This window comes from Symphalangus syndactylus, chromosome 21, assembly GCF_028878055.3.
Source record: "Symphalangus syndactylus isolate Jambi chromosome 21, NHGRI_mSymSyn1-v2.1_pri, whole genome shotgun sequence".
Taxonomy (NCBI): domain Eukaryota; kingdom Metazoa; phylum Chordata; class Mammalia; order Primates; family Hylobatidae; genus Symphalangus; species Symphalangus syndactylus.
In genome coordinates this window covers 43,826,577-43,853,406 of record NC_072443.2, presented here as the reverse complement: position 1 = coordinate 43,853,406, position 26,830 = coordinate 43,826,577, and the positions used below count along the sequence as shown (strand labels likewise).

The following is a 26,830-nucleotide window of genomic DNA, read 5'->3' as shown; positions in this document are numbered from 1 at the left end:
TTTTTGCAGTGGCTGTTACCGGTTGCTGCTATCCATGTTTAGTGCTTCATTCAGGAGCTCTTGTAAGGCAGGCCTGGTGGTGACAAAATCTCTCAGCATTTGCTTATCTGCAAAGGATTTTATTTCTCCTTCACTTATGAAGCTTAGTTTGGCTGGATATGAAATTCTAGTTTGAAAATTCTTTTCTTTAAGAATGTTGAATATTTTCCCCCCACTCTCTTCTGGCTTGTAGAGTTTCTGCCGAGAGATCTGCTGTTAGTCTGATGGCCTTCCCTTTGTGGGTAACCCAACCTTTCTCTCTGGCTGCCCTTAACATTTTTTCCTTCATTTCAACCTTGTTGAATCTGACAATTATGTGTCTTGGAGTTGCTCTTCTCGAGGAGTATCCTTGTAGTGTTCTCTGTATTTCCTGAATTTGAATGTTGGCCTGCTTTGCTAGGTTGGGGAAGTTCTCCTGGTTAATATCCTTAAGAGTGGTTTCTAACTTGGTTCCATTCTCCCCATCACTTTTAGGTACACCATTCAAACGTAGATTTGGTCTTTTCACATAATGCTGTATTTTTTGAAGGCTTTGTTTGTTTCTTTTCACTCTTTTTTCTCTAATCTTGTCTTCTCACTTTATTTCATTAATTTGATCTTCAATCACCGATATCCTTTCTTCTGCTTGATTGAATCAGTTATTGAAGCTTGTGTATGCTTCACCATGTTCTCATACCTGGTTTTCAGCTCCATCAGGTCATTTAAGCTCTTCTCTACACTGTTTATTCTAGTTAGCCATTCGTCTAACCTTTTGTCAAGGTTTTTAGCTTCCTTGCAGTGGGTTAGAACATGCTTCTTTAACTTGGAGAAGTTTGTTATTACTGACCTTCTGAAGCCTACTTCTGTCATCTTGTCAAACTCATTCTGCGTCCAGTTTGGTTCCCTTGCTGGAGAGTAGTTGTGTTTCTTTGGAGAAGAGGTGTTACGGTTTTTGGAATTTTCAGCCTTTCTACTGTGGTTTCTCCCCATCTTTGTGGTTTTATCTATCTTTGGTCTTTGATGTTGGTGGCCTACGTATGGAGTTTTGGTGTGGATGTACTTTGTGTTGATGTTGATGCTATTCCTTTCTGTTTGTTAGTTTTCCTTCTAACAGTCAGATACCTCAGCTGCAGGTCTATTGGAATTTGCTAGAGGTCCACTCCAGATCCTGTTTGCCTGGGTATCACCAGCGGAGGCTGCAGAACAGCAGATATTGCTGCCTGATCATTCCTCTGGATGCTTCGTCCCAGAGGGGCACCCACCTGTATGAGGTGTCTGTTGGCCATTACTGGGAGATATCTCCCAGCCAGGCTACACAGGGGTCAGGGAACCACTTGGATAACAGACAGTCTGTCCCTTATCGGGAGCTGAAATGCCATGCTGGGAGAACCATTGCTCTCTTCAGAGCTGTCAGGCAGGGACGTTTAAGTCTGCAGAAGCTGTCTGCAGCCTTTTGTTCAGATATGCCCTGCCCTAGAGGTGGAATCTACAGAGGCAGTAGGCCTTGCTGAGCTGTAGTGGTCTCTGCCCAGTTCGAGCCTCCCTGCTGCTTTGTTTACACTGTGAGCATAGAACCGTCTATTGAAGCCTCAGCAATGGCAAACGCCCCTCCCCCCACCAAGCTCCCACATCTTAGGTCGATCTCAGACTGCTGCGCTGGCAGCGAGCAAGGCTATGTGGGTGTGGGACCCACCGAGTCAGGCATGGGAAGGGATCTCCTGGTCTGCCCGTTGCGAAGAGCATTGGAAAAGTGCAGTATTTGGGCAGGAGTGTATCGCTCCTCCAGGTACAGCCACTCATGCCTTCCATTGGGTAGGAAAGGGAAATCCCCCAATCCTTTGCGCTTCCCGGGTGAGGCAACGCCCCGCCCTGCTTCGGCTCGCCCTCCGTGGGCTGCTCCCGCTGTCCAACCAGTCCCAATGAGAAGAACCAGGTACCTAAGTTGGAAATGCAGAAATCACCTGTCTTCTGCATTGATCTTCCTGGGAGTTGTAGACCAGAACTGTTCCTATTCGGCCATCTTGGAAGCGACCACGAATGCCATCTTACAAATGAAAGTGTTAATTGGTCACAGACATTCACTGGCTTTTGTGTATATTAATACTTCTGTGAATTTAAATGGATATAAGTATTGGTTATAATATGCCACTAGTGCATTTGGATATTCATTTATCTAGCAATTTATATTTCACAGAGAAAAATACTCTATATAAATATTATATTACTTTTATTAGGTTAATTGGAATTCAGTTAGTATTTTAAAAAGAAAATTGTAATGGAAGAATAACAGGAAAAAATAAAAGTCCAATAAGTGAGCCTAAGGACTTCTATTGTACTGAGAATTGGTTTTAGATTTGTCAGGAAAGAGAGAAGAAACAGTAGACATTTCTGTGTACGTTGAAGTTGCTAAAAGAACAATGTAAAGCTCTTTTAGATCAGATACTAGATAGCATAATACAGAGAATTGATTAAGAAATCAGAAAACAAGATGGTGACTATGGACTGTGCCTAGTTAAGTAGGAGGTGGCTCTTGTGCCTGAATTGAAGAGAGCCTTTGAATTGCTACTGGGGTGAGAGAAGGCAAAAAAGGAAAGAAGAGGTCTGTGAGTGAATAGAGACCCTGGAGCCAGTAATCTGCTTATATAATTGGGCCTCAGTTCAGAATGGGTTGGATTATTTAAGTTTTTATATCTGTTAACCCCAAATTAACATTCTTTTCTCCACCTGAGCTTTCTCTGAGAGGTCGTCTACTTTGCTAAAAAGAAGATTCAGGGAAGCAAACACTCAAAGCCTTACTTTCCTAAATGCAGAAGGATCTGAAGAGAGTCAGAAGTTTTAAACATTTTTATTTGCACATATTTTATTTTCAAGTAAAATAAGGTCTTGAGGAAAGCCCTAAGGCCTTTTAGAATTGGATGGATAGGGTCAGACTCTTATGGGTTCACCATTTGGTATTTGACCGTGGGCAAATTTAACATTCTTCCTATTACCTATAATATGGGAACAGTACGGTCTACCTCATGGGGTTGCAACTAAGCATTGTGTCTGGTCTATAGAATGACTGAATACATGGGAGTTTAAAAAATGACTTATAATTCAAACAAGTAATTGAAGTAATTACATGTGATAAACTAAAAATAATTTGTAGTAAAGAATATAGTTTACTTTGACCAGGCATGGTGGCTGACGCCTGTAATCCCAGCACTTTGGAGGCCAAGGAGGGCGGATCACCTGAGGTCAGGAGTTCAAGACCAGCCTGGCCTACATGGTGAAACCTCGTCTCTGCTAAAAATACAAAAAATTAGCTGGACATGGTGGCAGGTGCCTGTAATCCCAGCTACTCCAGAGGCTGAGGCAGGAGAATTGCTTGAACCCAGCAGACGGAGGTTGCAGTGAGCCGAGATTGTGCCACTGCACTATAGCCTGGGTGACAAGAGTGAGACTCCATCTAAAAATAAATAAATAAATAAATAAATAAAGAATATAGTTTACCTTGTATATTTTGGCAGTTTTCTCTATTTAATTCCTTACAGTTCTATGAAAAAAAATCTTCCTTTCTTCCTTTAGGAGACAAGGACGGCAGCAAGGTGACAACAGTGGTGGCAACTCCTGGGCAGGGTCCAGACAGGCCACAGGAAGTCAGCTATACAGACACTAAAGTGATTGGAAATGGATCATTTGGTGTGGTATATCAAGCCAAACTTTGTGATTCAGGAGAACTGGTCGCCATCAAGAAAGTATTGCAGGACAAGAGATTTAAGGTAAAATGTCCGGTATTTCATGTATTTTATTGCTGTCGTAATACGTGTACCATAAATGATTATTTTTTCAGTTGCTTCTTTTTGCTTCAAATTTCTTCTATTGTGTGCATTTTTGTTCAGCTCAACCATTATAGTGATTTTATTTCTAGTCATGTATTTTGTAGAGATAACATTCACTGAAGATTGCAGTATTACTTTTGTAGTCATTATAAATGACATATGTAATACATATATTTTTTAATCCTGTGAAAGGTAAGTTAAAATTTCTTAATTTATACTTTAAAAAGTGACCTGTCCCCACCCTTGTACTGTGTTGATGTAGACCAGAGGAACACTGCCTGTAGTATATAAGCATTTTATGTAGTTGACTATGCGTCCTTTTTTCAAAAAATTTTTGTAATCCATATTGCAACTTGTGTTAGTCTGTTTTTGCGTCTCTATAAAGGAATACCTGATATTGAGTAATTTATAAAGAAAAGAGGTTTAATTGGCTCACAATTCTGCAAGCTGTACAGGAAGTAAGAAGATAGCTGCTTCTAGTAATTGTCTCAGGAAGCTTCTAATCATGGGCAGAAGGTGAAGGGCGAGTAGGTGCATCACATGGCAAGAGCTGAGCCAGAGCATGAAGGGAGAGATCCAGACTTTATTATTATTATTATTGTTATTACTATTTTATAGAAACGGGGTTTTCTATGTTGTCCAAGCTAGTCTCAATCTCCTGAGCTCAGGCAAGTCGCCTGTCTCAGCCTCCCAAAGTGCTGGGATTACAGGCGTGAGCCACCATGCCCGTCCCCAGACTCTCTTAAATAACCAGATCTCCTGTGAACTGAGTGGGAACTCACTCATCAACAAGGGGATGGTGCTAACCCATTCATGAGCGGTTGACACCCTTGATCCAATATCTCCCACCAGGCTCCACCCCGTCTCTACTAAAAGTACAAAAAATTAGCCGGGCGTGGTGGCGGGCACCTGTAGTCCAAGCTACTTGGGAGGCTGAGGCAGGAGAATGGCATGAACCCAGGAGGCAGAGCTTGTAGTGGGCCGAGATCGCGCCACTGCACTCCAGCCTGGGGGACAGAGCGAGACTCTGTCTCAAAAAAGAAAAAAGGAGATAAGGAGATTACATTTCAACATGAGGTTTGGAAAGGGATAAACATCCAAACCATATTACAACACTATCCATTTTTCTCATAACTTTTTTTTTTTGCTATCTTCCCTTTTTTTTTCTTGTCCTTCTGCCTTTAGACACTAGCAATCCCAAAGTTTAGTTCTTGTCATTTATTTTCATTTTCTGTACCTCATTAGGGGAGCCTATGCATGGACGCTCAGATGTCATCTCTATGTTGTGGTATAGCAGAGAGAGTCAGAAGACACTGGCTGTAATTAAGCCTCTGCCACTATGCAGGGTTGCTCCCTTTCCTACTCTTCCAACCTCTGCAACATTTTAGTAAGAGCCTCCTATGTGCCAAGACCTATGGTAAACATGAAGGGATATAACAAGAAGAAGTGATCACTGTTCTGGTATAACACTAGTTATACCACATTCTAGTGTCTATCTGCTGTAAATGTCTGGAACATTCTAAAGAATTTTAAAAAATTCAATTGTTTTTGTTTTCAGTTCTCACCTCTCCCCCAAGTACTAGTCTCATGTTGTCAAATGCCCACTGGATCTTGATATCTGAATATTGTACTGTTATCTCAAATTGGCAAGCCATCTTATCTAACCATGACTTAACTTTTAAAGACTCAATGGAAATCTCTCCTACTAGTTCCCAGAACTTTGGATTTGCTTTTTCTTTTTAATGGTTTTATAATTCACTGTTATTCAGACTGTTCCATTTGCCCATCCCTAATATCCAGTCATAATGTTTAACTTGATTTTCTTTTTTCCTCATACTGCCTTGTGGCTGTGTCTCTTCTTTTTCTTTCTTCTCTTCACTACTATTCTAGTCAGAACCTGTCATTATTTGGCTTAACCACTTATAAACGTCTACCTTAGTCTTCTCCTTTCTAATCTCTTCTGTGTACTAAGACTAGAATAATCCCAGAGTTCTCATTGGTCATGTTGTTTCTCTTGCCCATAAATCTTCTATGGTTCTTCATAGTCTAGAAAGTAAAACCTGCCTAGTTTACTTGTGTACTCAGAAACTTCCATAGTCTTCCATTTTCTCCAGATACTTAACTTTCCAAACTTTTTATGTTACTGTCCTTGAAATATGTTCTTCTCTATGACCACTCTGCTTTTATTCAGCCTTTCTATCACTCCCATTCTCCTGCTATCTAAATTCTATGCATTTATGAAAACTCAGATCAAATTCTTCCTGTATGAAACTTCCCAGATGATTCAAGTCAGCTATGGAGATCTTGCTATTCTAAATTCCTTGAGCCTGTATTGTCTATAAACTAGGAAATTCCATATTTTTTATGACAGGGTCTCCATTTTTTAAATATTTGTCTCCTAAATACACACACATTTCATTAATAGTTAATGACGATAGCAAATACTTATATGTATTTTTTGACATGAGTAGTTTTACATAATTCTTACCGTTAGTACTGTGTGATTGATATTATTATTTGGATAAGGAAACCTAAGTACAAAGAAATTTTAAATTAACTTGTCAGGGTCACACATTTGGCAAGTGGATGGATGGGCAAGGATTCGAATCTAGACAGACTCTCCAGTGCCTTACCATATTTTATCCTCACTGTATCAAGCCCCTCTACCCCTTTTCTCTTTCACAGTATTCATCCTCTTTCTATATCGTAGTATCAGATTCTCACAGTGTCATAACCTCTTTCTATCAAAATATTTAAACTACACCCTCTTTCCCCTTCTCAAGAAAGAGAGAGATTGGTTTTATTTCATTCTCTAATGGTTGCATTATATTTTATTGTGTGGATATACCCTAATTAGCCATTGTTCAATTGATAGCTGTTAAAATTTTTTTTTCCCTACCAAACACTGTATATATGTGCTTTATCAGAATACAGTTTATAAAAGTAGAATTCTGGGGTTGAAGAGTAGGAGAGCACTTTAAACCTTGGTATAGGCTGTCTTCCAGTTCAATTTTATCCATTTAAATGTACATTATTTGAATATGAATAATGCCCATTTCCTGTGTAGCCTTTAGATATTAGGAGTATTTTTATGTTTTTCAATTCCGTAGGTGAAAAATTATTTTTATTTTTTGTTACTTTCTTTTCTGTTTTAAATTTTTTGTAGAGATGCATCTCACTACATGGCCCAGGTTGGTCTCGAGCTCCTGGCCTAAACTGGTTCTCCCTCTTGGCTTCCTAAAGTGGTGGGATTATGGTCTGAATCATCATGCCTGGCCCTGAAAAATTATTTTAATTTACAACATCATTTTACATGTTGTGACCCTTTTTATCCCTTTTAGAGTGTGTGTCTTCCTTACTTACTTGTTAAAACCCATTTAAAATGTAATCTTGTAGAGCAACAAAGATTTTATTATCTCAGTGCTTCTGTGCGTTGGAAATTCAGGCATGGCTTAGCTAGGAACCTCTGGCCCAGAGCCTCTCACCAGACTGAATGCAGGCATCAGCTGGGGCTGCAGTCTTATCTGAAGGTTTGTCTGAAGGAGGAAATATCTGTCCCCAAGTGTACTATGTGATTGTTGGCAGATTTTGGTCCCTTGCCACATGGGCCTATTCACTGGGCTTTCTGAGGTCTTGCAAGTTAGCTTCCTACATGGCAAGGGATCCACTGGAAAAATAGTAAGCCCAAGACAGAAACCACAGTTTTTTTTCTAACCTAATATTGGTGAGGTGATTAAACAAGGGTTTGAATACCAGGAGGCAGATATCATTTAGGGCCATCCTAGAAGCTGCCTCCACAATAATATGAACCATCTGTCATCATCTCAAAGTGAGAAAAAATAATTTCAGTTTGTATTGACTTTGCTTGTGATATCTTTTGCTGTTCAGATATTGTTGATTTGGGCTTTGGTATAATGCTGAGAAAGGGCCTGTTCTATCTTGCTTATAAATAATGTCATTTTCTCTAGGAATTTTATTTTCACATATTTCTTTAATCTTTCTGGGGTTATATTTTGGGATGTAGGGTAAAGTAGTAATGTAACTTAACCTTTCCCCAAGTAGTAGGTCATTTGTCTCAGAAACCATTTTTATAACGTTTATCCTTTTCCCACTGTTGGGCAAATGCCATTTTAAAAACCATGTATTATGTTATCAAATATACATTGGATTTGCCTCTGGGTTTCCTTTTCTTTTCCACTGATTTGTCCATTTTGGCTTATGTAACACTTCTCTGATGATGAGAACTAACAGCATATTTTGAGTGTTCCTTGTTTTTTTCTCTTAGAAAATCTGGGTATCAAATATCATCAGCCTGTGATGTTTCTCCTGCAACCCCAACAAAACAAAAACAAACTTTAGATTTGATTAAAATTGTGTAAAATTTGCAGATTAGTTGGGCAGAATGTACAGATTTACAATATTCAACCTTCCCATCCAGAGATGTGATAATTCTCAGCATTTAATCCATTTTTGATATAAAACTTTATAGTTATGTAGGGGGAGGCAGAGCTTGCAGTGAGCCGAGATCGCACCACTGTACCCCAGCCTGTGCTACAGAGGGAGACTCCATCTCAAAAAACAAACAAACAAACAAAATAGATAAAAATTACCTTTTTCCCCTCCCCTTAATTCTATTTTTCATTGTAGAATTTGTAGGTCCTTCTAAATCTTTTTCTATGGATAGGAATCATAAGAAATGAAGCCCATCTTGATTTCTTATGATGCCTATCATATACCTTATTTGAATCTCATTTATTATGATGTCTATCTTATACCTTATTTGAATCTCATTGTGTTGTACCTTGAAATTTTTTACATAAAGTTTCTGTTAGAGGTAAAATGTTAATAGGTCTTACCTGTATAAGAGCTATCTATATAGACACCTAAATTGTTTAATTATTGCTAAGAGAACTAAACAATCATTTAGTAAAGTTGTTTTATAAAAGTAGCCTTAGACTACTAAGTGACTTGACCATAAGCCAGAAGGAGGGTCATCTCCTTTATTTCCCACAGTTCTGGAGGCTAGGAAGAAATTAGGGAACTTAGTTAAGAAAATATGTTTAAGTTTTTAAGAAATTAGGGAACTTTAATTGCCTTATAAAAATTTTATTGCAAATAGTTTAAGTATCAATATGTTTTATATCAGGTTTTTTTTTTTTGAGATGGAGTCTCGCTCTGTCACCCAGGCTGGAGTGCAGTGGCGCAATCTTGGCTCACTGCAAGCTCCGCCTCCCAGGTTCACGCCATTCTCCTGCCTCAGCCTCTCCGAGTAGCTGGGACTACAGGCGCCCGCCACCACGCCCGGCTAATTTTTTGTATTTTTAGTAGAGACGGGGTTTCACTGTGGTCTCGATCTCCTGACCTCGTGATCCGCCCGCCTCGGCCTCCCAAAGTGCTGGGATTACAAGCATGAGCCACCGCGCCCGGCCTATATCAGGCTTTTTAGGAAGAGATGTATACCCAAATATATAAGGCCAGTTACTAAAACTATGGAAGCTATAATGAAATTCTGTTAGCAAGCTGTAGGGCTTTTACTAATTCTGCCCTAAAACTCTTCCAATCAAAAGCAATGATCAAATTATTACTAGAGCATAAGTAAATGTTTATGGTATAAATGAAACTGTACCTGTAGGAGTTTTAATACATTTAAAATTTAAAAATTCTACAAAATGGTTTCTTTTAAAAATTCTAGTTTTGTGATGTTTTAATCCAGAAATTGAATCTTGACTGAAGTTCATCTTCCCATACTTGAAATTTATGTTTTAAAATTTGGATGGGGATGGGGAGAAACTATAAGTAAAACCTACAGCATTCTGAGGTCCAAAACTTCCTAGATTGCGTCAAATTCAATCCATTTGGGGAATTTTGGAGACATTTGTCATTTATATGAGAAAGTTAATGATCAAACTTTGAGAAGTCAGTGTATCATGGAAACTTTTACCTTAATGATATTATTCTGAAAAGAATATAATCATAGAGTGGAATCTATGCAGTTATTTTAAAAATATATTTCTTAATGTGGGAGATATTCTAATTGTTTATTAAGAAAAGTCTACAAAACAGTAAAGTGATATTTTCATTTAAACAACAAAAAAGAATATAGCCTATCAGAATATTTACAGAAATAGTTTTCATGATGCTCCAGAACAGTAAGTGATGATTGTTTTTGTTTTTTATTTTTTTATTTTTATTTTTATTTTTTTTTGAAATGGAGTCTCACACTGTCGCCCGGGCTGGAGTGCAGTGGTGCAATCTCAGCTCACTGCAACCTCCACCTCCCAGATTCAAGCAATTCTCCTGCCTCAGCCTCCTGAGGAGCTGGGATTACAGGCGTCTGCCACCATGCCCGGCTAATTTTTTTTTTTTTTTTTTTTTTTTTTAAACTTTAGTAGAGACGGAGTTTCACTGTGTTGGCCAGGCTAGTCTCAAACGCCTGACCTCGTGATCCACCGGCCTTGGCCTCTCAAAGTGTTGGGATTACAGGTGTGAGCCACCGCGCCCGGCCGATTTTGTTTTTTATTCTCACCAGCAGTGTATCCCAAGGCTTGGTTTAGTCAGTCTTTTTAATTTTAGCTATTCTAATAGGTGTATAGTGGTATTTCATTGTAGTTTTAATTTGCATTTTTAAAATGACTAATAGTGTTGAATATCTTTTCACATTTGTTTGCCATCCATATATTGTCTTTGGTGAAGTTTACCTTCAAATCTTTTACCCATTTTAAAGATTGAATTGTTTCCCCCACCCCTTATATGAGGAGGATACATTCCAAGACTCCCAGTGAATTCCAGAAACTGCAGATGGCACTGAAACCTGTATATACTGCATTTTTGTATACATACATACCTATAGTGAAGTTTATAAATCAACACGGTAAGAGATTAACAACAATAATATGACAGTGTCACTACTCTTGTGCTTTGGCACCATTATGATAAGTAACACAAGGGTTACTGGAACCCCTGCAGTGGATCTGCTAACTGTGAGAGGGCTGCTATGTGATGAATGGGCAGGTAACATATTTAGTACGGACAAGCTAGACAAAGGGATGATTCATGACCTGGTAGGAGGGACTGGGATGGCATGAGATTTCACCACCCTACTCAGAACGATGGCAATTTAAAATTCATTCATTATTCCTGGAATTTTCCATTTATTATTTTTGGACTGTGGTTGACTGATAAACTGAAATTGTGGAAAATGTATCCACGGAAAATGAAACCTTGGATAAATGTTTAGACTACTGTACTTGTTGAAAAGACTATCCTTTCTCCATTGAAATTCCTTTGTTCTTTTGTGAAAGTTCAGTTGACCATATTTGTATGCTAGTTCTGGGCCATATGTTACTGTTCCAGTAATCTCTTCTTTTACCAGTACTGTGCTGTCTTTATTCCTGTAGGTTTACAGTAAGCCTTGAAGTCAGGTAGTGTCAGTCGGCTGACTGTTGTTCAATACTGTGATGGCTATTCTGAATCTTTTGCCTTTCCATCTAAACTTTAGAATCAGTTTTTTGATATCTGCAATGTAATGTGCTGGGATTCTGATTGATATTGCATTGAATTTGCAGATCAAGTTGGGAAGAACTGGCAACTTAATATTGAGTGTTCTTATCCATGTACATGATGTAAGTTTCCATTTATTTAGACCTTCCTTGATTTTTTTTGTAACAGTTTTATAGTTTTCATCATATAGTTTGTTTGTTTGTTTGTTTGTTTGTTTTTTTGAGATGGAGTCTTGCTCTGTCACCCAGGCTGGAGTACGTTGGCACAATCTCGGCTCACTGTAACCTCCACCTCCTGGGTTCAAGCAATTCTCCTGGCTCAGTCTTCCAAGTAGCTGGGATTACAGGCGTGTGCCACCACACCTGGCTAATTTTTGTATTTTTAGTAGAGACCGGGTTTCACAGTGCTGGCCAGGTTTGTCTTGAACTCCTGACCTCAGGTGATCCACCCACCTCCGCCTCCCTAAGTGCTGGGATTACAGGCATGAGCCATCACTCCCGGCCTCATCATACAGATCTTGTACATATTTTGTTAGATTTATACCTAAGCATTTCATTTTTGGGGGTGCTTATTACGTTTTAATTTTAATGCCAATTGTTCCTGATATATGAGAATACAGTTGACTTTTGTACATTAATTTTGTATCCTGCAACCTTACTGTAATTGTTTATTAGTTCTAGCTGTTTATTTGTGGTTGATTCCTTGAGGTTTTCTTCACAGGCAGTAATGTTATTGGTGAGCAAAGACAGTTTTATTTTTTCTGTACCAATCTGTATGCTTTTTATTCACATCCCTTTTTTTTGGCATATTGCATCTTATACAATTTTGCTTTGTAGCATCTATTTTCTCACCTTTAAGTGTGATGTTAGCTGTAGAGTTTTTTATTGTACTTTATCAAGCTGAAGAAGGTTTCCTCTATTCCTAGTTTGCTAAGAGTTATTATGAATGAGTTTTGAATTTTACCAAATGTTTTTTCAGCATCTATATATATGATCAGATTGTTTTTCTTCTTTAGCTTGTTGATGTGATGGATTACATTAATTGACAAATGTTAAACCAGGCTTGCACACCTAGAATACATGTCACTTGCTCGTGATGTATAAGTATTTTTATACATTGTTGGATCAGTTTGCTAATGTTTTGTTGCAAATTTTTGAATCTGTGTTTGTAAGAGATTGGTCAGTGGTTTTCCTTTTTTATAATGTTTTTGTCCAGTTTTGGGTTAATTTCTTTGTGTGATGTAAAGAAGTAGTCCAGGCTGGGTGTGGTGGCTCACACTTGTAATCCCAGCACTTTGGCCAAGGCAGGTGGATCACTTGATGCCAGGCGTTTGAGACCACCCTGGGCAACATAGGGAGCCCCTGTCTTTATGAAACATTAAAAAATAAAAAATGGGCTGGGTGTGGTGGCTCACGCCTGTAATCCCAGCACTTTGGGAGGCCGAGGTGAGTGGATCACAGGGTCAGGAGATTGAGACCATCCTGGCTAACACGGTGAAACCCCGTCCCTACTAAAAATACAAAAAATTAGCCAGGTGTGGTGGCACATGCCTGTAATCCCAGCTACTCAAGAGGCTGAGGCAGGAGAATTGCTTGAATCCGGGAGGCAGAGGTTCCAGTGAGCCGAGATTGTGCCACTGCACTCCAGCCTGGGTGAGAGCGAGACTCTGTCAAGAAAGAAAGAAGAGAGAGAGACAAAGAGAAAGAAAGAGGGAGGGAAGTAGGGAGAGAGGGAGAGAGAGAGAGAGAAAAGAAAGAGAAAGAAAAGAAGAGGAGGAGAGGGGAGGGGACGGGAGAAAGGAAAAGAAAAGAAGTGGTACAGCTTCAGTCCTTTACAGCTGAATATCCAGTTGTCCAAAGCTTCATTTGTTGAAAAATCTATTCTTTTGTTATAGAATTGTCTTGACAACCTTGTAAAAATCTGTTGGCTATAAACATTTTTGGACTCTGAATTCTATTTCATTGATTGATACGTATGTCCTTATGCCAGTACCACACTGTCTTGATTACTTTGTCTTTGTAAAAAGATATGAAATATGAGTCCTCCAACTTTTTCTTTACAAGATTATTTTGACCATCTGAGTGCATGCAAATTTCCATATGAATTTTAGGATTATCTTGTCAATATCTTTTTTTAAAAAAAAGATAGCTGGCCGGGCGCAGTGGCTCATGCCTGTAATCCCAGCACTTTGGGAGGCCGAGGCAGACATATCACGAGATCAGGAGTTCGAGACCAGCCTGGCCTACATAGTGAAACTCCGTCTCTACTAAAAATACAAAAATTAGCCAGGCATGGTGGCACACGCCGGTAGTCCCAGCTACTCAGAGGCTGAGGCAGGAGAATCGCTTAAACCCGGGAGGCGGAGGTTGCGGTGAGCTGAGTTCAGGCCACTGCACTCCAGCCTGGGCAACAGAGCAAGACTCCATCTAAAAAAAAAAAAAAAAAAGGTAGCTATAATTTCAACAGGATTGTAGTGGATCTGTAGATCAATTTTGGGAATATTGCCATCTTAACATTATTAAGTCTTCCATGATTATGGATTGTCTTTATTTATATCTTTCTATGAGATTTTAGAGTTTTCAGTGTATACGTCTTATATATTCATTTGTTAAATTTATTCTTGAGTATTCTTTCTGATGCTATTATATTTGGATTTTTTTTCCTCTTAAGTTCTTTTGCAGTGTGTTCTTTGCTAGTATTTCATTATTTTGACATCTTTTCAGTATGTGATGTTAAACTCTGTCCTGAGTTTATTTTAATATTAAGATAGGTTACATTTTATAAAGATCACCCTAAGATAAAAAATCTATCTAGATAGGGAATGGTGGTGAAATAATAGCTATTCCTGAACTCTAGGGTTTAATTTCTATTTTTCTGTAAATTATTGGAAAAGGACTTTGCTGTTAACCCCCAGCCAGTCTCTCTGATTCCTTAATATGGTTGGCGATTATAATACCTGAAGGTACTTGTACTTGCCTGTGCCTCTTTTCCATCAGTACTAGGGTTTCTTATTTTCCTAATCCTCCCAAGTTACTGAATAGAGAGCCCTTTATGATATTGGAGAAGTCATTTTACCTCTCTAAATTTGTTTCTTCTTGGTAAGATGTAGGATGAAATATTTAATAATCATTATAAGTTTTTTCAGACTTAAGTGAGAGTACTCACATAAATAGCTTATTTAATCTGTAAAGAAATATTCAAATATTAGGGTTCCTTTCTCTTCAAATTAGACTTTACCTTTCTTAGCTTAGCTTTTTGCATTATAAGATCAAGTGTGAACTAAGGCTAGCCAACTCAGTTTGTATATACTGTGTGCAAAGGACTACATTAGATGTTGTGTAGGTTACAAGGAGGCATATGACACAGTCTGTGCAATCAAGGAGTTTATAGTCCATGTGAAGTGTTAAGCGAATTATGTAGTTTGGTGCCAGCTGTGGGAGTTCATGATTTATATGATGGACTATCTTCCTGTAGATTCCCCGGAAAATTGTGCTCACACGAAATCTTAGAGAACCTGCAAGATTTATAAACATAGTAACTGTTTATGATAGATAACAACCAAACTGAATTTCTAGGGCTTTATTGAGGAGAGTGTTTACCTAGGCACTGACCATGTACTACCCAACTCTTGGTAATGCCTTTAAAATTTTTTTTTTATTATTTTTGGCAGACATTCTGTGCGAGGTACAGATTTTCAGTCCTTTGAACACTTAATAAATGAATGAAAATTGATCTGAAGAGAATATCGAAACATTTTCACTTGAATCTTCACAATTTACCAGTACTAGGGTTTCTTATTTCCTAGGTAGATGGAAAGTGTTTTCAATGAATTTGGACCAGAATTGGTACAAAAATCAAAGAATTCAAAATGTTAAATTATTTTGTCTCTCTTTAAGATTGTTACAATTTGATAAGTATTCTTTTTTAATGTCATCAGAAAAATAAAGCATAGGCTGGGCATGGTGGCTGATTCCTGTAATCCCAGCACTTTGGGAGGCCAAAGCGGGAGGATTGCTTGAGCTCAGGAGTTCAAGACTAGCCTGGGCAACATAGTCTCTTTTATAGAGACCTTGTCTCTATAAAAATAAAAAAAATGGCTGGGCACAGTGGCTAACACCTGTAGTCTCAGCACTTCGGGAGGCTGAGGCAGGTGGATCATTTGAGGTCAGGAGTTCAAGACCAGCCTGGCTAACATGGTGAAACCCCATCTCTACTAAAAAAAAAAAAAAATACAAAAATTAGTTGGACTTGGTGGCAGGTTCCTGTAAGCCCAGCTACTTGGGAGGCTGAGGCAGGAGAATCGCTTGAACCCAGGAGGTGGAGGTTGCAGTGAGCTGAGATCACACCACTGCACTCCAGCCTGGGCAACAGAGCAAGACTGTCTAAAAAAAAAATGAAACAAAAAAAAATGAAAACATAATATTACAAAAACCTATAATTCAATTATTTTGCTTTTGGTTTGTTTGCTATGTTAAAAATGAGCTTTTAGATCGGCCTTCTCTAGCTTTATTGAGATATAATTGGTATATTTAAAAACTGCATATAATTAATGTGTACAATTTAATGCATTTCGACATATATGTGTACTCATCTTACCATCACCACAGCCAAGATAATAAACATATATCTGTTGCCTCCAAAAGTTTCATTATGCCCCTTTCTTATTGTTTTTCATTTTTTTGAGAGGGTAGGTAAGAATATTTGACATGACATCTACCCTCTTAGCAAATTTTCAAAAGTTCACCTTGTTAATTATAGGCACTATGTTGGAAAGCAAAGCTCTGTAACTTACTTATCTTGTACAACTTTAACTTTATGCCGTTGAACAACAACTCTCCATGTCTTCCTCCCCTGTCTCCTAGTAACCACCATTCTGTTGTCTACACTTATATAGGTTTGATTCCTTGTTATGAAAAATAATGCAGTATTTCTCTTTCTGTGACTAACTTATTTTGCTTAGCATAGCATATTTTCCAGGTTCATCTGTGTTGTCACAAGTGGCAAGATTTCCTTCTTTTTAAAAAAACTTGTAATATTTATTCTATTGTATGTATATACCACATTTTTCTTATCAATTCATCTGGGTTTTCCCATCTTTGCTATTGTGAATAATGCTGCAATGAATATGGGAGCACAGGTATCTTTTTGAGACCCTAATTGCAGTTCTTTTGGATGTTTACCCAGAAGTGGGATTGTTGGATCATACGGTCTTTTTGCATGTGCCTGTTGGTCGTATGTATGTCTTCTTTGTCTATTCCAGTCCTTTGCTTATTTTTTATTCATCTCATTTTTTGCTGTTGAGTTACAGGAGTTTGTTATATTTTCTGAAATTAACTCCTTGTCAGACATTTGGTTTGCAAATATTTTCTTCCATTCCATAGGCTGCCTTCTTACTCTTTTGATTGTTTCTTTTGCTGTGTAGAAGCTTTTTAGTTTGATATAGTCCCACTTGTCTATTTTTGGCTTTTGTTGCCTGTTATCCAAGAAATTATTGACAAGAACAGTGTCAAGAAGGTTTTCTCTGATGATTTCTTCAAAGGGTTGTATGTTTTCAGATCTTATGTTTAAATCTTTAATCCATTTTAAGTTAATTTTTGTGTATGGTGTAAGATAAGGTTCCAGTTTCATTCTTTTGGATATGGGTATCCAGTTTTTCCAACACCATTTACTGAAAAAACTGTCCTTTCTGCATTGTAAATTATTGGCACCTTTGTTGAAGAGCCATTGACTTTATTTCTGGATTTTCTGCTCTGTTCCATTTGTCCATGTGTTTTTTTTTTCTTTTTCTTTCTTTCTTTTTTTTTTTTTTTTTTGTGGGGAAGAAGACACAGTCTCACTCTGTTGCCTAGGCTGGAGTGCCATGGCATAATTTCAGCTCACCACAATCTCTGCCTCCCAGATTCAGGCGATCTCCCACCTCAGCCTTCCAAGTAGCTGGGATTCATATGTCTGTTTCTATGCTTGTATCATACTGCTTTGATTACTGTAGCTTTATAAAATATTTTGAAATGAGGAGTGTGATGCCTCCAACATTGTCATACTTGCTCAAAATTGCTTTGAATATTTGAGGTCTTTTGTGATTCCATGTAAATTTTAAGATTAAAATAAATTATGTAAAAAATGTCTTTAGGATTTTGATAGGGGTTGCACTGAATCTATAGATGGCTTTGGACAATATGGACATTTTAGCAACATTAATTTAATCCATGAACACAGGATGTTTTTCCATCTATTTGTATCTGCCTTAATTTCTTTCATTAGTGTTTTATAATTTTTAGTGTACAAGTCTTTCACCTCCTTGGTTAGGTTAATTTCGAAGTATTCTGTTTGTTGCTGTTGTAAATGTGATTGCTTTCTTAAACTTTTTTTGGATAGTTTGTTGTTGGTGTATAGCAGGGGCCCCCAACCCTCAGGCTGCAGACCAGTGTGGTGCATGGCCTGTTAGGAACCAGGCCACACAGCAACAGATGAGCACCAAGCCAGTGAGCATTACTGCCTGAGCTCCGCCTCCTGTCAGATCAGCAGCAGCATTAGATTCCCATAGGAACATGAACCCTATTGTGAAATCCGCATGAAAGGTATTTAGGTTGCACACTCCTTACGAGGTAGAACAGTTTCATCCTGAAACCTTCCCACCAGCCCCTCACCAGTCCGTGGAAAAATAGTCTTCTATGGAACTGGTCCCTTGTGCCAAAAAGGTTGGGGACTGCTGGTATATAGAATTGCAACCGATTTTTTAAATGTTGATTTTATGTCCTGCAACTTGACTGAATTTATTTATTCTAACAGTTTTGTGTGTGTGCATTGTCTAGGATTTTCTACCTATTTCGTAGGCAAACAAATAATTTTCTTTTCTTTTTTTTTTCCAATTTAGATGCCTTTTATTTCTTTTTCTTGCCTAATTACTCTGGCTAGGACTTACAGTACTATGTTGAATAGATGGCAAAAGTGGGCATTCTTGCCTAATTGTTCATAATCTTAGAGGAAAAGTTTTCCTTTTTCACTGTTGTGTATGATGTTAGTTATAGGCTTTTTTTGTTTTTTTTTTGTTTTGTTTTGTTTTGTTTTGTTTTGTTTTTTTTTTGAGACGGACTTTCATTCTTGTTGCCCAGGCTGGAGTGCAATGGCACGATCTTGGCTCATTGCAACCTCTGCCTCCCAGGTTCAAATGATTCTCCTGCCTCAGCCTCCTGAGTAGCTGGCATTACAGGCATGCACCACCACGCCTGGCTAATTTTGTATTTTTACTAGAGACAGGGTTTCTCCGTGTTGGGTCAGGCTGGTCTTGAACTCCCGACCTCAGGTGATCCACCTGCCTCAGCCTCCCAAAGTGCTGAGATTACAGGGGTGGGCCACCACGCCCAGCAGTTATGGGCTTTTCATATACACATGCTCCGTTACCTAAAATGAAGTTACATCCAGATAAACTCATTGTAAGTTAAAAATGTCATTAAGTCAAAAATACATTTAATGCACCTCATCTATAGTACATTATAGCTTAGCTTAGCTTACCTTAAACGTGCTCAGAACACTTATGTTGGCCTGCAGGTGAACAAAATCATGTAACGCATAGCCTATTCTATAATAAAGTGTTGAATATCTCATGTAATTTATTGAATACTATATGGGTACTCATCATTAATGTACACAGCTGAAAACACCATTGTAAAGTTGAAAATTTTTAAGTTGAACTATCAAGTCAGTGACTGATTGTGTAACTTTTATTTTATTGAGGTAAGTTCTTTCTATATCTGATTTGTTGATGATTTTTGTAATGAAAGGATGGTGAATTTTGTCAAGTGCTTTTTCCTTTTTTTTTTTTTCGTTTGTGAGACAGTCTTGCTCTGTCACCCAGGCTGAGTGCAGTGGCCCAATCTCAGCTCACTGCAACTTCTGCCTTTTGGGTTCAAGCGATTCTTGTGCCTCAGCCTCCCGAGTAACTGGGACTATAGGTGTGTGCCACCACCCCTGGCTAATTTTTGTATTTTTAGTAGAGACGGGGTTTCACCGTGTTGGCCAGGCTGGTCTTGAACTCCTGGCCTTAAGTGATCTGCCTGCCTTGGCCTCCGAAAGTGCTGGGATTACAGGCGTGAGCCACGGCGCCCAGCCTGTTTTTCTCATCACTTTTAATACACCAACAATGAGGAAGAGATTAGTGCTGTTGTATATGTACACGATCTTTGGTGAGCCAGAGCTTGGCTGAAGAATGGTATTTTCAAGCCTGGCCCTGTGAGGATAGGGCTCTTGATCAGTTTTTAATCTTTGGAGAGATTAGCTGGAGAGGGGTTAGAGAGAGTGGTACATCACAGCTCTATCCTCAGGAATGGGAAGTAGTCCTTTACATGTGTTTTGAGGGGTGGGGGCTCATGACTTGGGAATAATTTGTTACTCTAACTCCTTCTTTATTTTTCTGACTGGTAGTGGCACTTCTTACAATGAAATGTATTGATATGTATTGACGTATCTCTTTTTGTCAGTAGGGGTGTTATTTTATATAATCAGTGTAAATACATGTTCAACAATAGATTATTGAGTTGATATGGGCTGGGCATTGTTCTAGATTCTAGACATACAACAATAAACAAAACACAACAAAACTATGTCATTTTAAAGCTTATATTGTAGTGGGGAGGGATGGACAATAATGAATAAATATGCAAACTAGATATAATGTATTAGATGATTGTTACTCTGAAGAAGATTGAGGTAAAGAAGTGGTTTAAGGAATGCTGAGAATAAATGTTGAGGTTGCAATTTTAAATAGTGTGAGAAAGTATGTAGCATTTGAGGAAATACCTGAAGTATGTGAGGGGGCTGATATTCAGATATTTATGCAGTTGTAAAGCAAAGTAGAGAAATCCCACATGGGTAAAACTCTTTACCCACTTTCCCTCAATGATCACATCTTGCAAAATTATAGTACATTATCACAATTAGGATATTGGCATTGATAGAATCCATTGATTTTATTCGAATTTCCTCAGATTCTCTTGTACTACTTTGGAGAGCTGTATGTGTATATATTTCTTTCTATTTTTTTATTACCATGATAGTCAAGATATGGAACATCACAAGTATCCTCTTACTGCCCTTTTATAACCACATTGACTTCTCTCCCTGCCATTCCTCCACCCCTAACAACCAGTATAACCCCTGGCAGTAACCACTAATCTGTTTACCATTTCCAAACTATTTTTATTTCAAGAAGGTTATAAAAATGGAATCATAGCCAGTATGTAACCTTTTGGGCTGGCTTTTTTTTTTTTTTTTTTTTTTTGTCTCAGCATAGGTTTCTGGGGATGCAACCATGTTGTTGCATGGATTAATAATTGTTTCTTTTTTATTGCTGAGTAGTATTCCATGGTATGGATATACTACAGTTTGTTTATTCACCCAGTGAGGGTCATCTGGGGGTTATTCTAAATAAAGCTGCTTTGAACATTCATGTGCCGGTTTTAATGTGAATGTAAATTTCTATTTCTATAAAACATATGCCCAAGAGTGCAGTTCCTGGGATCCTGGGTAAATTTTGAAGGTTGAGCCAACAGGATTTCTTGACAGATTAATGTGAGGTCAAGCCGGGCGCAGTGTCTCATGCCTGTAATCCTAGCACTTTGGGAGCAATAATTGTTATTGCTAATAATAGCACTTTGGGAGGCCGAAGTTGGAGGATCATTTGAGGTCAGGAGTTCAAGACCAGCCTGGCCAACATGGTGAAACCCCATCTCTACTAAAAATACAAAAAAATTAGCTGGGCATGGTGGTACACGCCTGTTATCCCAGCTACTCAGAAGGCTGAGGCGGGAGAATCACTTGAACCTGGGAGACAGAGGTTGCAGTGAGCCGAGATCATGCCACTGCACTCCAGCCTGGGCGACACAGTGAGACTCCGTCTTTTTAAAAAAAAAAAAAAAAAAAAAAAAAAAGGTCAGAGAGAAAGAGGAATCAAGACTTCATGGTTTTTGACCTGGGCAACTAGAGGAGTGGAATTGCCAGCAGCTGACATGGGGAAAGCTATGGGTGGAGCATGTTTAAGGGAGATGAAGAATTTTACTTATAACATGTCAAGTTGATGTGTATTAGACACAGAAAAATTGTCACATAAGCAATTGGTTAAAAGATTTTGGAATTCACAGGGGTGGTCTGGTCTAGGGATATACAACTGGGAGTCTGATCAGCCTTTAAAGCCCTGAGACTGGAAGAGGTGATAGAGGCAGCTGAAAGAGGTGAGAGACTAAGTTCTGGCTACTTCAGTGTTTACAAAATAGGGAGATTATGAAGAACTAGCAAAGAAAACTGCAAATTTGGCCAATGAGGAAGAATAAAAAACAGGATAATTTAGTGTCCTGGAAAGTAATTGGAGAAAGCATTTCAAGGGGAGAAGGAGTCAACCAATCATTTTTGTGTAAACCTTAGTTGTAGCGCAAAGACATATTCTCCACAGTAACCAGAGGTTTTAGTTGCGCTGTATTCAGGGGATACATAGGATGATGCCCCCGTTTCTAGTTTCTTCTGAGTAAGGAGAATTTTGGAGTTTTAGTTTGTGTTTTCAGAAAGCAAATGGTCTAAGAGAGGAATTGAATTCTACCTGTTGAGCTCCAACTTGTTTACTCTTTTCATGAAAAATCTTTTTAATCTTCCTAGTTGGAAGTATTGTTTCTGTTTTTAGAATTCTCCATCCTTTTTTTTTTTCTTTCAGGGTCAGGGAGAGACAGGGTCTCAGCCTGTCACCCAGGCTGAAGTGCAGTGTCACAATCATAGCTCACTGTAGCCTTGACCTCCCTAGTTAAAGTGATCCTCCCACCTTAACCTCCTGAGTAGCTAGGAACACAGGTGTGCATCACCATGCCCAGCTAATTTATTTTTATTTTTTGTAGAGATGCAGTCTCCCTGTGTTGTCAGGCTGGTCTTGAACTCCTGGGCCCAAGTGATCCTCCTTCCTCAGCCTCCCAAAGTGCTGGGATTACAGGCATGAGCTGCCACACCCACCCACCCCTTTTTCGATAACTCTAATGGCACTTAACATTTTCTGTTGTATGGCATCTGTGTTAGTCCATTCTCATACTGCTGTAAGGATACTTCCTGAGACTGGGTAATTTATAAAGGAAAGAAGTTTAATTGGCTCACAGTTCCGCATGGCTGGGGAGGCCTTAGGAAATTTACAGTCATGGCGAAAGGGAAAGAAAGCAGGCACCTTCTTCACAAGGTGGTGGGAGAGAGAGTCATCATGCAGGAGAAACTACCATTTATAAAACCATCAAATCTTGTGAGAATTTACTCACTGTTAGGAGAGCAGCATGGGGGAAACCATCTCCCCTAGTCACTTCCCTCCCTTGACACTTGGGGGGTATAGGTCCTCGCCCCAGCACGTGGGGATTACAATTCCAGATGAGATTTGGGTGGGGACGTGGAGCCAAACCATATCAGTATTTTTATTTGCATACTTGTATACTTGTCTTATTTTGAATTATAAGCTCTTTCAATACTGAGGTCCTCCCTTATTGTCATTGTATTTTCAAGCATACAGTAATAAATGGAACTGAGTTACATTTCATTGTGATAGAGCATGGAATCTGACACACCTGGTTTAAATCTTGCCTGTGCTGTTTGCTACCAAATTTCTTAACCTATCTATGCCTATACCCCCTCTTAAGTGGGGATCATAATGTTGCGTACTTGATAGGTTTGTGGAGAGGATTGAAGTTATGAAGATACAGCTCTTAACAGAGTGGTCAGCTCATAGTAAATTCTTTGTATTCTGTAGTTGTTGGTGCCATCGTTGCTATTGTTAATAATAATATGCTATTGTGTTATTGGCTCTCAAAGATACAGGGTTAAAGGAAATACACACTTAAGCTGGCATTGACTTACATGCTAGGGCTTCCGAAAACTAAGTATTCAAGAACCTGGTTTATATCTACTTTAGTAGTCATGTTACCTGTCAGGATATAAAAATCCGTTATTCCCTTAGTTCGTGCAGGCATCCTTTGTGTTGTTTCTCTTCCATTTCCCTTTCTGTGCTGGGCAAGTAGTCTGTGTAACTGATTGGGAAAAGTAGCATACATGAGTCCTTTTTATTGCTTCTGTAAAATTGGGGTTTTGTTACAGAACATGTTAAGCCTACCTAGGCAGTATGTTATTTTATAACTATAATTTAAAATTTTAACTTACACACTAATTATAGTTATGTAAAAGGAAAATATCATAAATTTCCAGAACATTAGTCCCCAAATCAATATAGAAAGTCCACCATGTATATGTACTAAGTACAAAATTGAGATTGAAGGCAAGGAACTTTCCTTTCTTGCCTTGTGGTGCAGGGATTGGCAAACAGTGAACCAGCCACCCGTGTTTGTAAATAAAATTTACAACAAACAGCCACGTTAATTCTTACACATATTGTTGTAAACAGACAGCCACATTCATTCTTATAAATATTGTCTGACTACTTTTCCCCTACAACTACAGAGTTGAATAAACCTGAAGAATTTAGTGTCTGGTCCTTTATAGAAAATGTTTATTCGCCCCTGTTCAAGGGTATTATTTTTGTGGCTCATCTCTTACAGCTTTTCTCACTCTGTCTCTTGTATTGATTCCTTTTCTTCTGTCTGCTTAAATGATGATATTCTCCAGAATCTTTTCTTGAATAGCTCACCTTTCTTAGGGCTTACGTTACTCCACTGTCTAGGTTCTACTTTCTGACTGATTTCTTTTTAGTGTCCTTTATGGACTTTCTGCTGCTGAGGAGTTTGATCACGTTTTTTCTTATTTTATAGGTTGAGCATCTTGAACCCAAAAATCCAAAATTTGAAATGCTCTGAAATTTAAAACTTTTTGAGCACCAACACGATGCTTAAAGGGAGTGCTCATTGGAGCATTTTGAATTTTGGATTTTCAGATTCGGAATGCTTAATGGGTAAAGATAATACTAAATCCAAAAAAAGTCTGAAGTCTGAAACGCTTTTGGTCCCAAGCATTTCGGATAATGTGTATTCAACCTGTATAGGCAATAATATATACTCTCCTATGGCTTCTGAACCACTCACACCTCCTTGAGGATAAGAGGAACATACTGTATTGCTTTCTGGACCTTTTCATCTGCTTCAGTGTCCCTGAGTTGTTTCAAAATGAACGTGTCCCAAATTGAACTCATTTCCTTCTGCTTCCAAAACAACTTCCCCGGCCACTGAACTGTACCATGTTGATAGTCATGTGAGTGAGAAGCCTGATAGCTGTCACCTCCCTCCTTCTATTTACCAATTCAGTAGCAGTAGATGATCACTACTGTTGTAGACCCATTTTCTTCCATCTATTTTTCTCTGTTTTTGCTAGTGTAGATCCTAGTTTTATCCACCACCACCTTTGTAACATTTTTTTCATAGCAATCTTCCTAAAACAAATCTCTTGTGTAAAACACATTAGTGGGCCAGGTGAGGTGGCTCACGCCTGTAATCCCAGCACTTTGGGAGGCCGAGGCAGGCGGATCACCAGAGGTCAGGAGTTCGAGACCAGCCTGGCCAACATGGTGAAAACCCGTCTATACTAAAAATACAAAATTAGCCAGGCGTGGTGGCAGGTGCCTGTAATCCCAGCTACTCAGGAGGGTGAGGTAGGAGAATCGCTTGAACCCAGGAGGCAGAGGTTGCAGTGAGTTGAGATCATGCCACAGCACTCCAGCTTGGGTGATAGAGTGAGACTCTGTCTCAAAACAACAACAACAAAAACAAAAACAAAAAAAACCCATCAGTGGTTCTTTATGCCTTGTAATATTTAGCGCTGTATTTAAGACTTTCCACCCGACCCCATTCCAGAATTTTACAAATTAATAAGCAAATTTTTCTTAGCTCCTGTCCCCAAGTATCTATAGCACTTTTTAAATGAGCTCAACTTAATCACATTGTGTTATAATTGTTGGTTTGCTCACCCATTAGACTGTAAAACATTTAAAGATTGTAAATTTTTGTATTCTCAGGGCCCCCAGTTCTGACACATAGTTGGCTTCAAAATGTGATCATTACATGTTCTATGAATGGAACAAAATATCCATGTACCTCATAAATAGGTAAAATATCATGTATCAATTAAAAATATACTTGTGCAAATGGGTTTAAGTTTTTTTTTTTTGCAGCTGTTGGTTCTTTTAGGGCAACTGAATTTACTGTGAAATCAAAGATTTAGAGATGAATTAAATGCTTTTTCAGTCTTATGATGACTAGGGATGGATAATGCAACTTTGGATAACCTTCATTTTTTTGCAGAAGGTGTACTTTGGGAAAATATTCTTTAAGCAAAACATTGGAAGTGAATCCTATTTTACTAGATTTTATGAAAGTAGAACTTTCTGTCATGGGGGAAGATCTCCCAACAGAACAAACTTTGATGAAGAAGAAAAGATGATAACCATATGCTGCCCACCATACACCCACAATATTAAGCTTGCTGGTTGTTTCTTCACCTAAAAGTTTACTTTTCCTTTATTAAACTTTATGTAATGGTACAAAAATATAGCCTTCTGGAACTTTTTCAGTCTGTGCTTTTAGCTTCCAGAAGTTTTTCTTTCTCTTTTCTCTCTCTTTTTTTAAAGCATGAGATGTCAGATATTGTGAAAATGAGTAAAAGCCTCCGTGTCTACTCTAGAGGTGGATATATGTTAATGAGTATTGGTTAAAACAAAAGGATCAGTTTTCCTTTAAATGTGCCATTTAGGCTTTTTAAATACTGATATTATGCTTATTCCATCTTGGGTAGTCATTTTGTTTTATAAATAAGTTGAGAATGATTAGTAAGAATCTTGTTTACATATATTCTTTTGTCTTTTCTATTTGAAAAAAGATGCCTTTGCAGGCAGGTCAGTTACCACAATTTAAAATTTCTAGGGCCAGGCGCGGTGGTTCACGCTTGTAATCCCAGCACTTTGGGAGGCCGAGGCGGGTGGATCACGAGGTCAGGAGATCGAGACCACAGTGAAACCCCGTCTCTACTAAAAATACAAAAAAAATTAGCTGAGTGTGGTGGCGGGCGCCTGTAGTCCCAGCTACTCGGAGAGGCTGAGGCAGGAGAATGGCGTGAACCCGGGAGTCGGAGCTTACAGTGAGCCGAGATTGCGCCACTGCACTCCAGCCTGGGCGACAGAGCGAGAATCCATCTCAAAAAAATAAAATAAAATAAAATAAAATAATATAAAATAAAATAAAATAAAATAAAATAAAATAAAATTTCTAACTATGACCTTAAAGTAAGGCATGCATTTTAACATTGCAGCCCTGTGCACAGAAAAATAATTACAAGTTTCATGAAAAAACCCTTACTGTATGTAAAGTGATATTCTATTCCATTCTATTCTATTCTTATTCCTCTATTCTATTCTATTCTATTCTATTCTATTCTATTCTATTCTATTCTATTCTATTCTATTCTATTCTATGCTGTGATGTGCCGTTCCGTTCCGTTCCGTTCTCCTTCCACACTTCCTTCTCAATGTTGATTGGCTG

At 38.4% G+C, this 26,830-nt stretch overlaps 1 protein-coding gene across 4 annotated transcripts in view; it reads left to right on the top strand.

Moving 5' to 3' along the window:
• The window catches only part of GSK3B (glycogen synthase kinase 3 beta), a 251,570-nt gene that overhangs the window by 91,787 nt on the left and 132,953 nt on the right, over positions 1–26,830 (top strand). For all 4 annotated transcript variants that reach the window (XM_055260260.2, XM_055260261.2, XM_063630117.1 and 1 more), the window contains exon 2: positions 3,586–3,779. In XM_055260260.2, coding sequence (XP_055116235.2) covers positions 3,586–3,779 — 194 coding nt within the window. The remainder of the gene's footprint in view (positions 1–3,585; positions 3,780–26,830) is intronic.